Source organism: Rattus rattus, chromosome 3 (assembly GCF_011064425.1).
Source record: "Rattus rattus isolate New Zealand chromosome 3, Rrattus_CSIRO_v1, whole genome shotgun sequence".
Taxonomy (NCBI): domain Eukaryota; kingdom Metazoa; phylum Chordata; class Mammalia; order Rodentia; family Muridae; genus Rattus; species Rattus rattus.
In genome coordinates this window covers 61414227-61431419 of record NC_046156.1, presented here as the reverse complement: position 1 = coordinate 61431419, position 17193 = coordinate 61414227, and the positions used below count along the sequence as shown (strand labels likewise).

The window sequence follows — 17193 nt, the reverse complement described above, 5'->3', positions numbered from 1 at the left end:
GAGCTGGAGAGATGGCTCAACGTTTAAGAGCATTGACTGCTCTTCCAGAGGTCCTGAGTTCAAATCCCAGCAACCACATGGTGGCTCAAAACCATCTGTAATGGGATCCGATGCCCTCTTCTGGTGTGTCTGAAGACAGCTACAGTGTGCTCATATACATAAAATAAATAAATAAATAAATCATAAAAAAAAAAAAAAAGTTGTGATCCCTGGCATTAGCTATACCCCCCTTAACTTTGTCTCCCTAATTTAAAAGCGATACCAGACACCAAGCAACAACCAAAAAAACCAAAAAAACCAAAAAACCACAGACTCAGCTGCCCCCTGGCTTTCCATTCGGAAACACCAAGACCTGCCTCACTTCCTAACCTGTGGGGATCACACTTAGTATTCCGATTGCTCAGCCTCAGAAACCAGACCACTTCCTTGCTTGCCGCTTTCTGCCCATCGTTGCTCTTCCCTAAGAATCTACAAGATTTGCACTCTACTCTCCTTCGTGTTTGTGCTCTAGTCACCCTATTTAATTTTGATACTTGACGCTCTTGATTCCTACTTTCTTTCTTTTTTCCTTACTGTATGTATGGTACCATCTACCATATTCATACAAGTTAACTTAGGCTTAGTGCTTGTACTTACAGTAACATTCACACAATCAAGTACTTAATACTTGTCTTCTGTCACATGTCCCTACTACACCTCCTCCAAATAAAATGTAATACAATTTTTTTTTTAAAGAATGGCAATTCCTCTGGGAAAGGTGGGGGGAGTGGATAGAGGTTAGATAAAGGACATCAAATGTAGTTAGTTAGGTAAGAGGAAGTATTTCTGATGTTCTACAGCATGTGCTGCCATGCCCAACTTCATTTTTATGCCCACAAATATCCAGTTTTCTGATACTATTATTTATACATTTCATTTGAGACAGGGTCTCAGGTAGTCCAGGCTGGCTTCAAACTCACTAAGCAGATGACCTTGAACTCCTGATATTCCAACTTCTATTTCTTAAATACTGAGATTACAGGCCTGAACCACCAAACCTAGCTCTCAGGTGTCCTTTCCCTTTTTGAATAGTTTTGGCATTTTGTCAAAACTCGGACGAGGGCCTGCTCTACAAGTACAGGTGTCTTACAAGAGCCTCAGTTTGATTGCAGGATCCCCTATGGCAGCAGGAGAAAATTGACTCCTCAGAGCTGTTTCAGGACTCCAGATGCACACAAACACAAATTTTATTAAAAAAAAAAAAAAAAAAAAAAGATTAAGTCAGCAAGCCAGAACTTGGGATTCAGCTCGGTAGAATAGTACTTGCCTAGGCTGCTTCAGACCCTGGGTCTGATGTCAGCACTACAGTAGCATCAACCATCTGACATGTATGAGTTTATTCTGTTCTCTTCTACTTATCCACATCGGCACATCCAAATACCTGCTTGATGTATTTTATTTACTCCTGCTAACCCTTTGAAGAAGAGACTCCTATTCTCCCCATCTCTGCTCCTGTTGGAGGTGTTTTCTCCAGACTGTCTTGAATTCCTGGGCTCAAGTAATCCTCATTCTTCAGCTTGAATAGTTAGAACTAATGTGTGTGTGTGCGCACACACACACACACACACACACACACACACACACACACACACACACCACCGTGCCTGACTCTTTTTGTCATTTCCTAATGGAGGAAATAATTCAGAAAAAAAATATGGAGGAATTACAGCCAGGGGAAGACTAACACTTATTTTAAATTCACTTGATTAAATACTGAAAATAAAATTGGTTCCTCTAAAAACATTTCCCATCGAAAACTGAATCCAGATTGTTAGAAAGCATTTAAGACCACAGGGCACATTGGCTCATGATCTTAATCCCAGCACTAAAGAGCCCATGGGACCATTTCAATTGCTGTGTTAGTCAGGGTTCTCAAGAGTCACAGAATTGATGGGTAGTCTCTATATAGTAAGGGGATTTGTTGATGACTTTCAGTCTGTAGTCCAAATCCCCAACAACGGTCAGCTGATCCAAGGATCTAGTAGCTGCTCAGTCCCCCAAGGCAGGCAGGCAGGAGAAGAGTGAATCTTCCTTCTTCAATGCCCTTATGTAGGTCTCCAGCAGGTGTGGCTCAGATTAAAGTTGTGGACCAGCAAGCCTGGATCTGGGACTTGCTTTGTCCCAGATGAACTTGAACTCAAAGATCTCCTTGCCTTAGTCTCCTGGGATTCATAGCCACTTTGCCTCAAGATCTCCATGTAAAGATCCAGGTCAGAAACTTGTATCTCCCAACCTCAAGATCAGGATCGCAGGTATGCTTTTCATTTCTGGATTGTAGTTCACTCCAGATACAGTCAAGCTGACAACCAAGAATGGCCATTACAACTGCAAAACTGGAATACACTAATCCGAACACACCCAGGGGCTAGGGAATCCATTTTATTCTTGAGAAATTTCCAGCACTATTGTCAAGGACCTTTTTTGGGGGGGGAGGGGAGTCAGGAGATTCCTGTAAAAACTGAGATTGGAAAATGACCAAGAATAGGTATAGTTGTCTAAAAATTATACTGAAGACAGCACTTTCGCATGCTGAATTCTGGAGCCCAGCACAGTCCTCTCCAGCTTTGTTCACACGCAGATCTGGGTGAGCAACCCGCACAGGTGTTGAGCCAAAATGTGACCCCAAATAACAAGCACCTTTCTTGGGTTTGTGCTGGATAAAAAAAAAAAATGGAAATAGTCCGTAGAAACCCAACCCATCATGAGCAGTGCTCTCAAATGAAGCTACTCCATCAAAATAGTTGACCTCAGTAGACTGAGCATTTCATGATTCCGGCCTTCTAGGTGCTGCAGACAGGAAGCTGAGTGAGCTGAGCAACATATTCGCACCCCACCGCACTGTCACTCACACACTTCCCCCACTTGTCACTCACGAAGCAGGCTTTATTGGGTTTTGTCATGCTACCCTAGCAGGGAAAGTGGGTTTTAGCTTGTATTTTTCAAATGATTAAACCTGGCTTTTATCTGGGCACGGTGCCCCATGTCTTCAGTAAGGATTGGGATCTATTACACAGGAGGCTGAGGTAGGAATTATTCGAGTCCTGGAGTCTAGGCCAACCTGATAATACAGCATGAATCTCCCTCTAAAAGTCAGTCAATTAACTTTTATATTACAAAAAAAAAAAAAAAAGTAAAGGGGCTGGAGAGATAGCTCAGAGGTTAAGAGCACTGACTGCTCTTCCAGAGGTCCTGAGTTCAATTCCCAGCAACCACATGGTGGCTCACAACCATCAGTAATGGGATCCAATGCCCTCTTTTCGTGTGTCTGAAGACAGCGAGAGTGTATTCACATAAAATTAAAAAAAAAAAAAAATAGGGGTTGGGGATTTAGCTCAGTGGTGGAGCGCTTGCCTAGCAAGCGCAAGGCCCTGGGTTCGGTCCCCAGCTCTGAAAAAAAAAAAAAAAAAAAAAAAAAAAAAAAGGGGCTGGAGAGATAGCTCAGAGGTTAAGAGCACTGACTGCTCTTCCAGAGGTCCTGAGTTCAATTCCCAGCAACCACATGGTGGCTCACAACCATTTGTAATGAGATCTGATGCCTTCTTCTGGTATGTCTGAAGATAGCGACTATATATACATATATATATTTATATATACACATATATAATATATATGTATATGTATTATATATATATAAATCTTTTTTTTAAAAAAAACCTTCATGCTATTGGAAAATTCTAATTTCCATCTTACTAGGAAACAACTTCACTTTCTAATGAGTCTACCGCAGATTTCTTCTAGTTCTAGTTTCTGTTGGGGTTGGTAAGATGGCTCAGTGGGTAAAGGTGCTTGCCACCAATTCTTGCAGCCTGAGTTCAATGCTCAGGACCCACAAGGTGGAAGGAGAGAACCGAGAACCGATTCCTGAAAGATGTCATCTGACTCCCTCAGGTGACTGTGGTGTGTGCGCACACACACAAGGTACATAAATACATGTAATCTGTAAAAGTCAGTTTTTGGCATAGTGGTGGTGTATAGTCCTTAATTCCAGCATTTAGAGAAAGGCAGGCAGATCTCTGAATCTGGGGCCAGCCTGGTCTACAGAGTGAGTTCCAGGACAACCAGGGCCACCCTGAGAAACCATCTTGAAACAACAACAAAGCAAACAAAAACTCTTAGAAGAAAACAGGGTTTGTCTTCATGGCATTGGATTTGGCAATGAATTCTTAGATGTTACACCAAAAACAAGAGCAACAAAGTCAACTGGACATGGAAAACTTCTGCCATTTGGCTGGGCGTGGTGGCAGATGACAGTAATCATCTCAGTGGTTGCACCTGCAGAGTGGGAGGCAACACCTACATGTCAGGTACCTAAGGAAAGACCTTGTCAACTCAGGCAATAAGGGACACTGGCCTAAGGACTTGAATGCTTCCTCAAAGGAGGAACGGTGAGTAAAATCACAAGAGGGTTCAAAGGCATTCGCCATTAGAAAAAGGACAAGCCTAAACTTCAACCGGAGAGGATAAGGCAGGTAGAGTGCAAATTTGAGGCCAGCCTGGGCTAAGTTCCTAATCAAAATGAAAACAAAAAGTGAAGGCTAGAAATCAATGTTACACCACAAGGGGGCGATGTTTTCCCACTAGTTCTGTTCCTTAACTCCATGCTTAGAGGGTAGCATCCTGGGGCGGGTGGCTAGCCTTCCTGCCTCTTCTTTGCCAGTCTTCTGCAGATGCTGCCAACTCTCCGAGTACTGGAGGTGCTGCTGCATGGAGACCGAGAACGGAGGAAACAGAGGGCAGCCATGAAAAAACAGCAAACTTTCTCACTGGGGTCAGAATGCTGGCTATGGGAAGGTTGACAGCGGGCATCTCCAACCGGAAGCCGAGTGCAAAGGTTCCACTCCAGCAGGAGTTACAGTTAAGCACAAGCTTATTAACAGCGTGCTGGACTGGACCTAAAGCAGGGGCCCTAACATGAATGACACAGCTCCTGTGCTGACATTCTACGTCTCACTGAGCCCTTCTTTCCTCTAAGCACACCGCGTTCCTCTCATGATTCAGTTACTGCTTTAGCATCCATCCAGTGCACTGTTCTGCCCTCCTCCCCTTAGCCCTTTCATGAAGATTCAAGGACAGAAGCAGGAGTTAGCATCACTGGTTAAGGTCTGTTCTTGGATTCTTTTGGAGTCTAGTTTAGTAGCTAGGTATTTGAGGAGAATTTATTATGAACATACTTTACTCAAAGGCGGTTAAACTGCATTTCCAATGAGAGTTGCTTTGGGAGTCATAAAAACTGGGTAGGAGGGGTTGGGGATTTAGCTCAGTGGTAGAGCACTTGCCTAGCAAGCACAAGGCCCTGGGTTCGGTCCCCAGCTCCGAAAAAAAGAATAAAAAAAACAAAACAAAACAACAACAACAACAAAAACAACTGGGTAGGAAATGCAGTGCTTTTTTTCCTACAGTTGGAAACCTTCCTTGTCTCGTCTGGCCTTAGAGAAGGGGCTTTAAAATTCTAAAAGCACAACAATTTAGCTGGACATGGTGGTGCACACCTTTAATTCCAGCACTCAGGAAACAGTAGTAATATAGCAATTTAACCAAGTGTACAGCTCAGTAGTGTTAAGTCCATTCACTTAATTCAATGTGTTTCCCTAGCATGGCTGTCTGTTCACCATGGGTATATATGGTGCCTATGGGGACTAGAAATTGTGGTTCGAGTCACAGTGAGCCACGGGGGTATGTGTACCACATGCATGAAGTGCCCAAAGAGGTCGGAGGGTGGCGACAGACCACCTGGAACTGGTGTTTCAGACCTCAGGAGTCACCCAGTAGGGGTTGGAATGCAACCAAAGTCCTCTGCAAATGAGCAGTCAGCGCCCTGAACTGCTGAGCCATCTCTCCAGCCCTAATATTCTTTTTTTGGCACCAAGGTTTCTAGAACTTTTCCAAATCTTTATAAACAGAAACTCTACCATTACATGTATCTTCTGATTGGCCCTTCTCCTAGGCTGGCAACAACTAATACTGCTCCTATTCCATTTTTTCATTCTTTTGTTTTCCCCTCTTAATCAAAGAAAGAGACCAATAAGATAGCTCTGTATGTCCAAGCCTTTTTGTTCACCTGTGATTGAGTTTATTGTGGAGAAAAGTAACAGAAATTGGTTGCATAAAGGAGTTGGACATAGAAATAATGTGGGCTCAAGCCTTAGCAGCCCAGCCATGGGTCTGCACGGTTCTTTCGCATCAAGAAGTAAATCTTTCGAGCCATTTCCATGTTGTAGATCATCCGGCATGTTTCATAGCTCTCCCTCTGGCGGCGGCGGCAAGGCTTCTCATAGTAGCGTCGTCGCTTTATGACGTCAATAAGCCCGTCGGTGGTGAGGATTCTGTAGGAGGCAGGTGATGGAGTCAGATGCTGTGGCCCCATCACTGTTCCTTACCAGTTTCACAGCCCCTCGGAAGCCAGGTGGGAAGAGGTAATAACACAGCACTGACCGCTTTCTAGAGGCTCCAGTAAGAACCCCGGAGGTGAAGTAACAAGCAGCCACAGTGCTGACTCCCGGGGAACTTACAGTCAAGAGTTTGGCTCTCAAGTTTGCCTCCCACGACTCACCTGGTGTGTGACAGCTTCAAAGGGGCAGTGGTTCCCTACGCTGTGCTTTCCAATCAAAGGAGGGAAAGCACACGTGAAGCTTGTCCTGGCGTGTGGTAGCACACACCTTTAATCCCAGAACTCGGGAAGCTGAGACAGGTGGATCTCTGTGAATTGGAGGCCAAGCAGAGCTACATAGAGACCTAGTCCCATAAAACCCAAACCAAATGAAAACCTCAACTGGGGCAAACCATTTGTAATTAAAATGAAACCAAACACGGTGATTCCTAGTTGATTCTTGGTGAAAAACGTAGCTTCTTCCTCTTTGTATTTGAAAACTGATATCTATGGTGGTACATGTCTGTCAGCCCAGGGCTTGGAGGCTGATGTGAGAGGATCTAGTTTCAGATGAGCCCTAGTAATTTATAATTTAGATCCTGCATTAAAAAAACAAAAACAAGACAAACGAACTCTAACTAAATAAAAGAAATATAGCTCAGTGGTAAAGTACTTGCTTTACGAATATGAAACCTTAGAAAAAATTGATACAACTTAAGTCTGAGCAACTGTGGGGGCTCCGTAAATACCAGCTTCGTCACATCATGATGCGAATGAGAGACTGTCATAGCGTCACCCCATCTTCCCATGTCCCATGACTGTGTGTCCATGAGTGTGTGGGTGCTTATGGAGGTTAGTGATCTGCCTGAGGCGCTTTTCTTCAGGCCCATCCTCCTTACTTTTGTAAGGATCTCATTGGCCTGGAGAGCACCCAATTGGGACAGGCTAGACACACTTACTTAGACAATGAGAGGGGGAGAGCTGGGTGGAGCTTCTCACCTGGGGGAAGGAGCAAACAAGCCAAGAAGATGGCGTACCATCTCCCAATTCCTAAGCAGTTCTTTTGTCTTTGGTGCTGGAGAGGATACAAGAGCACTGACAAGCAAGACAGACCACGCATTTAATCCCAGTACTCAGGAGGCAATGGCAGGTGGATCTCTGAATGTGAGGCCAGATTGATTTACACAGTGAGCTCCAGGCTCACCAGGACTATACAGGACTGTCACAAACAACCAAACAAAAATGAAAATAAAAAAATAAATAAATAAATTAAAAAAAAAAAAAAAAAAAAGGGAGTTGGGGATTTAGCTCAGTGGTAGGCGCTTGCCTCAGGAAGCGCAAGGCCCTGGGTTCGGTCCCCAGCTCCAAAAAAAAAAAAAACCAAAAAAAAAAAAAAGCACAGATTAGGCTGCGGAGATGGTTGAGCTGACACAGGATCTGAGTTCCATCTCAGAATCCATGTAAAAGGCCCCACTGTAATCCCAGGGCTGGAAAGGTAGAGCTGGACAGACAGACAGCCCAGCTTACTGAGATAGACCCTGTGTCAAACAAGCAACAAAAAAAGGTAGGTGGTGCCTGAGGAGGGTCACTTATGTGTCCTCTGGCCTCCAACACATGTGCCTGAATACTCACAAGAACGAACGCACGCACGCTCGCTCGCACGCACCCGCACCAGAAGCTCTCATTCAACTTCATCTCTAATAGGCAAGGATGTAGGTCAAGCTTTGTAGCAGAACTAAAGTCTGGGGCTAGGATGGGACTCGGTTAACCCAGTGTGGTGTTGCACACCTGTAGTACCAGCACACGGGGAGGCAGGAGTTCAAATGTCATACATGGCCAGCTAGGATACACGAGGCTGTCTCTAAAGAACCCTGAAGCCAACCAAATAAACAACCCCAAAAGAACTCAAGAAGTAATACAAGGGCTGGGGGTGTAGCTGAGGGGTAGAGCGCTTGCCTGCGTTACATGCAAGGCCCCTGGGTCTAGTTCCCGGGGCAGGGGTGGGGGTAGGTGCAGATGGAGCTCAATGGCAGTACTCTGGGATGGTGTTACTAGTGTCACATCAGTCTGCAAAGGTAGTTCAAGGACTAGCAGATGAGAGCTTAGTGTAAACAGATCAGCTTGGAGTTCTGGTGCCTGGCAACCTTACATGAAGGAGAAACCAGCTGCCAGTTTTAGTAAAATTCAACTGATTATGTAAAAGGAGCCGAGCTGCTTACAAGGGGAACCTGGGGGTGGCAGATTCACATGTCAGGGTAGCCAGGCTGCGTCAGCCACTGTGTATGCAGAAGGACTCAATGAACCCAGAAGCTGGCCCATCAGGAGTAAAAGGGGTCAACCGGGCACACTTCCAGTGTTCTTGTCTTTCCTAGTTTGGGGGTCAGCCAATCACACACGGCTTCAAGCAGCCCCCACTCCCTACATCCTCGTTTCAGGGCACCGGTGAAGGCCCCTGGTTATGTAACAGGCATTTGTGGCCGTCTCCCAGGGTAGACACACAGGCCTTTTCCTTTGTAAGGCTCCCTTCTGTGCTCCAAACACCGTAAAGGTCCAACCACGGTTCCCCTCTCGCTTGCAATTGCTAACGTAATCAGATCACAAAACAAGAGGCTTCTTTTTTAAAATACAACTATCTGAAAGCTAAGAGAGAGAAGACTGGGGTGGAACAGGTTATATAGAAATGGTGACCCACAGGGAAGACATGAGAACAGCAGAGGAAAAGATGTGTAAGAGAAGCTACATCAGGGAAGACTGCATCTGGCAGTGCCCTATGAGTGAAGGGTTGATCCTTCCCTCCTCCAACCAGGCTAACGTACAATTATAAGACATTTCCATAACACTCAAAGACTTAAAAAAAGGAAGAGAAATGCAGCTTTCTTCTTCTTTGCAAATTATATTTTTACACTAAAAAGATGTAGCTTTTTGGTTTTGAGACAAGGTCTTAAATATCTCAGGCTGGCCTCTGACTTAATATGTAGTCAAGGATAACCTTGAATTCCTGATTCTCCTGCCTTGGTTTCCTTGTGCTGGCTGGAATTACAAACACGTGCCACCCTGACCAGTCTACTATTTAAACAATGCAGCTTTCTGAAGTGGCATTAAGCCGCTAAAACTTTCTCTGCTCTGTTTTCCAAGTCACAGTTTCAGTGTCATAAGGAAGCCCCAAGGAGCTTAAAGCTTGGGTTCAGAGTCCAGGGGCCTGAATTCCTTCTCCTGTTCTTATAAACATCTCCTCTGCTCAATTGAAGTCTTCCTTATTCCAAGGATTCTCTCTGGTAATCTTACGCAGCCTAGGCTGGCCCGAAGCTTGCTATGTCACCAGGGATAACCTGATCTTCCTGTTTCCAACTCTGACTGTCAGAGTTACAGTCAACAGGCACCATTGTCATTTTCTATGTCCAATGCCTTTCAACCAAGAAAAAAGTACTTTATGTCCTCATTTTTTTGAGACAGGGTCTGCATAGTTCAAGCTAGAGATCCTCCTGCCTCAGTTTCTAAGACAGGGCTGCAAGTGTAAGTCACCATCTCCACTGCTTCGTACTTACTTATGCTGGGGATTCAGCTTATAATTGATTGGTAGGGCGCTTCCCTGGCATCATGGACGGAGGCCTGGGTTCTATCCCCAGAGCTGTGTAGCCCAGGATGGCCTCAAATTTGCAATATAGTCAAGAACAACTCTGAGCTGCAGATCCTCCCAGCACCTCTTCCTAACTGCTGGGACTGTGAGGGCCTGTCGCCACACACAGTTTATAGAGTACGAGAGAGACCCAAATCTTCACGCGAGCTAGCCAAGCACTTCACCACCTGAGCTACAGCCCCAGCCCAGGAGGATAGTCCAGCTCCAGGGGACTCTGTACCCTCCTCAGGGGCACCTGAATATAAGTGGTGCACACAGACATACACATAAATAAAAATAAAATATTTTACTTGTTTTGTTTTTTTTTTGGGACATTGCCCTGACTGACCTAGATCTCGATATCTAGACCAAGTTGAATTCACAGAGATCAAGTGCTGAGATTAAAGAAAAATAAATCTTTAGAAACAAAAACAAGTGGTGTTCCTGGAATGGTGGTGAGCACAACTGCTCTCTAAGCAGCTGGCCCTGGGTTTGATTCCTGGTCAAGGCAGCGTGCCCACATTTGGCCAAGTTCCTGGTCTAAGGAGGCTCTGAAAGGAGCTGTTTGGCCCCTTTGTGCTTGTCCTGAGACTATGCCAGGGAGCATCGGATGTGACAGACATGAGATGGCTCAGTGGTTAAGAGCACGGGCTACTTTTCCAGAGGTCCTGAGTTCAATTCCCAGCAATCACATAGTGGCTCGTGACCATCTATAAAGGCACCTGACGCCCTCTTCTGGCATGTGTGTGTAAATGCAACAGAGCACTCATTAAATAAGTAAATCTGTCAATAAATCTCCTGGTAACAATTAAATAAGACTGTGACCTGGCTTCAAAGAATGGATGACCACCTCGTTCAGAGAGGGGAGGAGAAATGCTTTGCTTTAGTGTCTAGAACTAAGGAATGCAATCCATTGCGCATAAAAAAGTGGGCAAAGGAAGTAAGTGCTGTTGAGAATGAACATTAAGTGAACCAGAGGAGGACCTAAGCTGCAGATACCACCAGCCACACAGGAGAGCTTTCTCCAGTACCTTCAGCAAAGGCGTCTTCATGCTAAAATCACGCTTATCATGTCTTTCCACCTCACGGCCAAGGAATGAGAGAAAGAAAAGCTAAAGAGAGAAGCCTGGTGGTACACATCCCAGCACTCAGGAAGCAAAGCGGGCGGATCTCTGTAAGTTCTAGGCCAACCTGGTCTACACAGCAGTTCCAGACCAACCAGGGCTACACAGTGAGACCCCTCTCAAAAAAACAACCAACAGCGAAACAAAACAAAGCAAGAGCTAGAAAGATGGCTCACTGGCTACAAGTGAGCTTCTCTTCCAGAACCTATGTCAGTGGCTCACAATTTCTGGAACTCCAGCTCCGGGGGGCTGATGCTTCTAACCTCCGGCACCTGCACTCACGTGTGCACACTCATCACCGAAATGAAATAAAAGTGTTAAATGAGGCATGCCAGACTAGGGAAGCCACATTAGTACCAGATCATCAGGACCAGTCTCTATCCCACAGTCTACTGTCTAGATACCTTTCCGTGGAGTCTCTCCTCTCCGCTAGGCCACGGTTTTTTTTTTTTTTTTTGTTCCTTTTTTTCGGAGCTGGGGACCGAACCCAGGGCCTTGCGCTTCCTAGGTAAGCGCTCTACCACTGAGCTAAATCCCCAACCCCTAGGCCACGGTTTTTAAGTGTAGGTATACGTTTGCTATGTCACACGTGTGAGTACGTGCAGAGGCAGGCAGAAGGGTGTATTGGATCCTTGACATCAGTTGTTGGTACTGGGAACCAAACTTGGGTCCTCGGACACAACAGCAAGCGCTCCTTACCACGGAGCCATCTGTCCAGCCCCTAGCTATGTATTCCTGCTTATGCCATAACTCTCTTTGGAACCTCAAATGCCTTCTCACCCATTTCTTCAAGAGCCCGATTAGCACTCGTCTTTCCTAGTAAACGGCAGCAAACACACAATCAACCCCAGCATTTGGAGATGGCAGCAGGAAGATCAGTTAAGGTTATCCTTGGCTACGCTGCCCATTCTAGGCCAGCCTGACCTACATGAGATGAACAAACCCACAAAGCAATTAATCTTCTCTAGTAGCCTTATCCCACCGAAACTGGCTCGGCTGTCTCTCACGCACCGTGGCTCTGCTTCTTGTTCTTCATGGGGAGGGGTCAAGTGAGACAGTCTCGTCAGCACTGTCTAAATTATCTTCAAATTCTTCCTGCCTCCCCCTCCAGGTGCTGGGATTAGAGCATGCACAGGCAGACACAGACTTACGGCTCTTTCCCAAACGCTGGATAGAACTCAGGTTTATCATCCAGGGGTGCTGGGGGCTTGTTGGGGCTAAAAAGTGTCCAGAGTCTACCCACTGAGCTGGCACCAGTGTGAGGCAGTTTATGAGGTGGGTAGGCTTGGAGGATAACTTTACATTTCCCACAGCTGGTCTAGACAACTCTGACTCGTTTTACCTGTTCAGGGTCCTGTAGGCACCTTCCACGTTCCCCTCCTGAACCATCACAGTCCTGGCAATGAACTTCAGATGTTTAGCCATGACCTTGTATTTAAATCTTCATTCTTCAGGACCTATAGACTGGACCAGGAGCATGGAAACCAGAGACCCAATATGAGAGAACAAAGCCCATCAGAGTCACGCGTTACCACTGGTGGTGGTTTTACTCAATCTAGAATTAGAGCCAGCTCAGGAACCATAGAACTGGGCAGGAGGAATTCTAAATATCTCAGAAAGTACAAGTAGGTCTGGAGAAATGTCTCAGTAGTTAAGCAGTTAAGAGGCTCCAAGTTCGATTCCCACCACCCACAGGGTGGCTCACACCACAGCCAGTCCCAGGGGTTCTAACGCCCTCTTCTGGCCTCTGTGATGCACAGACATACACCCAAGCAAAACACCCATACACATAAAATATAAATAACTTTTTTTTAAAAGAAAAAGTACAAGCGAATTGTTACCAACAATCCTCTCACTGCACGGTGATATGGTTCAGCAAGTAAAGGCACTTGCCGCCAAGCCTGACGACCTGGGTTGGAACCCTGGATCCATATGGTGGAAAGAGGGGACAGACTACTGCAAGCTGTCCTGATTTTCACCCCCCACCCTCACCCAGGGCCGCACCAAAAATAAATTAAAAAGATAATTGCCCGGCGGTGGTGGCACACGACTTTAATTTGGGAGGCAGAGGTAGGCGGATCTCTAGAGTTCGAGGCCAGCCTGGTCTACGGAACGAGTTCCAGGGCAGCCAGGGCTACACACGGAGCTACAAAGAAACATTCTCGAAAACCCAACCCAACCCAACCCAACCCAACCCAACCCAACCCAAACCAAACCAAACCAAACCAAAAAACAGGTTTCCGCTGAGAGTTGGAAAGAACTCCTCGTTCGTCCCTAGGCACCAGGCTGCCACGCGAAATCCTGTCCTACCGCCATTCACGTTTTGCAGCTCAGTGACTGACCCCCACACCTCCCCAGCTCCCTACCTCGGGCCTCCGAATTCGGACTCCGATACCCTCCGTACCGGAAGCGGAAGCTACGGAATCTCGCGGCGGGAGGAAGCTGCGCTGAAAGGCTCAGACCGCTGCAGAGTACCGCTTACAGGTGACCTTGCAAAGGTTCGGTTCTGAGCGCAGGCTCTGGACTTTTCGCCTGACAGTCAAAGAAACAGCGTCCTCGCCTTCCTATGGAGTCGCGGTCGTTGGTCTGCGAGAAGGTCAGCCCGATCCGTAGCTCTAATCCTGATAAACCTTTACTAGATCTGAGCGATTTCGTTTTCTGGATGGGAAGTGTCCTGGGACTATTTTCTATTTAATAAGGACAGATCTGCTCACCGGGTGAAAACCAGATCCACACCCTTCATCTGCCTAAAAGTTAAGAAAAGAAATTACAGACTGTGAGTTTCCCATTGCAGCCGTTACCTAAACCATTTCACTAAGTAAAGTAGAATCACTAAAGAAACAAATGGGAAACGCCTACAGAATTTTAAATCAAAATGTTGTTGTTGTTGTTTTAATGCCAACTTTGCCATTTGTTGCCTAGTAAGATCTAGTAGAAATATCAATTTTTTATTATTCTACACTGTCTTGACAACCTTATGTGTATGTTAAACCCACATATTCATGTATGGTTATTTACATGGGTTTAGAAGTAATGAATACAGAAAAACCTAAGCACAACACTCACAGATGCACCCTCATCTGTTATTTCTTTAAAAGATTTGTTTTTATTTTATGTGTATGTACTTGCGCCTGCGTGTACGTATTGGTGCACCGTGTGCATGCAGGAGCTCAAGGATTGGAGATCCCTGGAACTGGAGTTAATAGGTGGTTCTGAGCTACCATTTGGGTCCTGGGAACTGGGAACTGAACTCAGGTCCTCTGCAAAAGCAATTAATCTTCTTAACCACCAAGCCATCTAGCCAGATCATCATCAGTTAATAGGTACTCGCGCAAAACATAAGCCTGCCTCATGGTAAGCCAAATCCAAAGTACCAAACTGAAGCTGGACACCATTGGGCTTGTCGTCAAACTGAATTGGATGGCTGTTCTCTGCTAAGCACTGTTGATGCTATTCTAGTGTCTCTTGCACAACTGACACTTCTGTAGACACAGATTTAGGCTGGGTAGCATATAGTAAGTGCAAAACGAATTATATGGACAGTAGCATAATATGTTAGAAAAGAGCTCTAGGTTCTGTTCAGACTCAAAGAGTCATCAGGTGTATGACTTTGGACAGTTACTCAAACTAAGAGTCTGCACTTTTTGTCTAAATAAAAATATTGGAATTACTGTTGTGTTTATTTGTTGATTGTGTGTGGCTATTTTGGGCTATAGTGGTAGACTTGGGTAGAAGAGATGGGGATCTGTGACCTACAAATATTTATAATCTAGACCTTGTTAGACATGAACTCTCAATCTGGCTCCTTATTTGTAAAATGACACTAACATCTACTCTGCTGGTCTCACAAAATTGGTCATAAGAATCGAGTGGGATATAATATAAAAGTACTTCATTACTTTTAATTTTTAAGGCTTATTTTCTTTTTATATGAGTATTTTGCCTACATGTATGTTTGTGTGCTATGTATGTGCCTAGAGGTCAGAACAGGACAGTGAATCCCTTGGGCCTGGAGTTACAGACTGTTGTGAGCTCCATGTACATGCAGGGAATTGAACCTGGGTCTCCTGCAAGAGCAACAATGCTCTCAACTGCTGAGCCAACTCTTCTCCCCTTTGTTATTTTCTTCTTCTTCTTCTTCTTCTTCTTCTTCTTCTTCTTCTTCTTCTTCTTCTTCTTCTTCTTCTTCTTCTTCTTCTTCTTCTTCTTCTTCTTTTTTTTTACTGGACTTAAAAAAAACTGCATTAGTCTCAAGTTCTATCTAAAACAAAATCTGGATTGACCCACTGCATCTGGGTTTACAGATGTTGTAAGCCATCATATGTATGCTGGAAATCTAACCTGGGTCCTGGGTCCTCCGTAAGAGCTGTCAGTGCTGTTAACCTCTGAGCCTTATGCCCAACTTCAATGCCAAGTTTTAAGCCTAGTTATCTAGAAAAATGTTGGCATCATATATTTCACCAACAGAAGGAGTAATTGTGTGTGTGTGTGTGTGTGTGTGTGTGTGTGTGTGTGTGTGAGTGTGAGAGAGCGTGAGTGTGAGAGAGTGAAAGTGAGAGAGTGAGAGAGAGCGCACATGCGTGTGTTCACACAAAAGCTCAGGTATATGTGTCTTAGCACATGTATGGAAGTCAGAGGACAACTTGCCAGAATTGTTTCCCTCCTTTCAGACCAGGTGGGTCTCATGGTCTGAACTCAGGTCATCAGGCTTAGTGGTGGCAGAGGTCTTTATCCACAGAACTATCTCACCAGGCCTTTTACTTTAAAGATGTGTGTGTGTGTGTGTGTGTGTGTGTGTGTGTGTGTGTGTGTGTGTGTGTGTGTGTGTGTGTGCAGATATATGTGCACATGCATGTTTCTGTGCATGCCCAGAAGAGAGCATCAGATTTCTCTGAGCTCTACAGGCATTTGTGGGATGCACTGGCCTGGCTTACTAAATGGTTTCTGGAATCCTAACTCAAGTTCTTATCATGAGATGGCAACTGCTCTCAACTGCCTAGCCATCTTTCCAGCGTTCCCCATGTTTTTTACAACAGGGTCTAGGCTGGTCTGGAAGAAGGACCTGTAGCTGAGGATGACCTTCCATCAACTTATGATCCTCCTGCCTCACTTCCCAGGGGCTGAGATGGCATCCACGTGCAGCCATGGCTTTGTGCAGACACAACCAGCACTGTATGAATCTGCTTCCCCAGCCATAAAATGCTAACATTTCAATAAATTTTAACTAGTTAAAAATATTTGGATTTATGTATATGTAAGAGTGCTTTGCCTGCATGGATATGTACCATAGTAGGTCAGATACCCTGCAACTGGAATTACAAAGGTTTGCGAGCCACCATGCGGCTTTTGTGCAAGTTCATGTGTGCGCATGCACGGACACACACACACACACACATACACACACACACACACAATATTACTCTCCTTTTCTGATAGTGAAATATATGATGGCAACATTCTTCTAGATAAGTAGGCTTAAAACTTGGAGGCATTGAAGTTGGAAACTGAACTTTGGCCCTCTGCAAGAACAATAGGTGCCCTTAACTCCTGACTATCTCTGTAGCCCTCAGCAGTTAAAACCCAACAAAAACGTGTGTGTGTACGAGCCTACATGGTTATGTGCATGTGCAAAGGGCAGAAGACAACTTGTGGGAGTCGGCTCTCTCCTTCCACCATGTGGAATCTGGGTGTCCAGCTCAGGAAGGCCTTACAAGGACCTTTATCTGCTGAACCATGTTGCTGGCCCCTTCGGTCACTTTTGTATTAGCAGTATATAAATAAGCTCCCCAGCAGAAATGCATACCTTCAGTCTGCCGCCTTAGGACAGATGATGCAAAGTTAAGATGATTGAACATAGAGAGAGAAAAGCCAAGACCGGAGCCTTAGAGAACACCCACACTCTGTGGTGGGTGGGAATGGGGCCATTACGAAACCCGGAAGGTGCTGCCAGTCGGGTAAGAGGAGAGTTGGGACTGTGTGTAGTCACAAGATCTAAGGTAGGAGAGTTTCAGAAGGTAGCATTAAGTGTCAAGTGATACAGCACACAG

The 17193-nt window shown here is 45.3% G+C and overlaps 1 protein-coding gene across 1 annotated transcript; it reads right to left on the bottom strand.

The window, feature by feature from the left end:
• Positions 1-6072: 6072 nt before the first annotated feature.
• On the bottom strand, positions 6073-13178 carry Mrps21 (mitochondrial ribosomal protein S21). Its single transcript, XM_032897720.1, has 3 exons — positions 12988-13178; positions 12489-12610; positions 6073-6362 (listed from the first exon to the last, which is right to left on the bottom strand). Exons 2-3 carry the CDS (start codon positions 12569-12571, stop codon positions 6182-6184), a joined length of 264 nt encoding a protein of 87 aa, XP_032753611.1. The 5' UTR covers positions 12572-12610; positions 12988-13178; the 3' UTR covers positions 6073-6181.
• Between the last annotated feature and the right edge of the window lie 4015 nt (positions 13179-17193).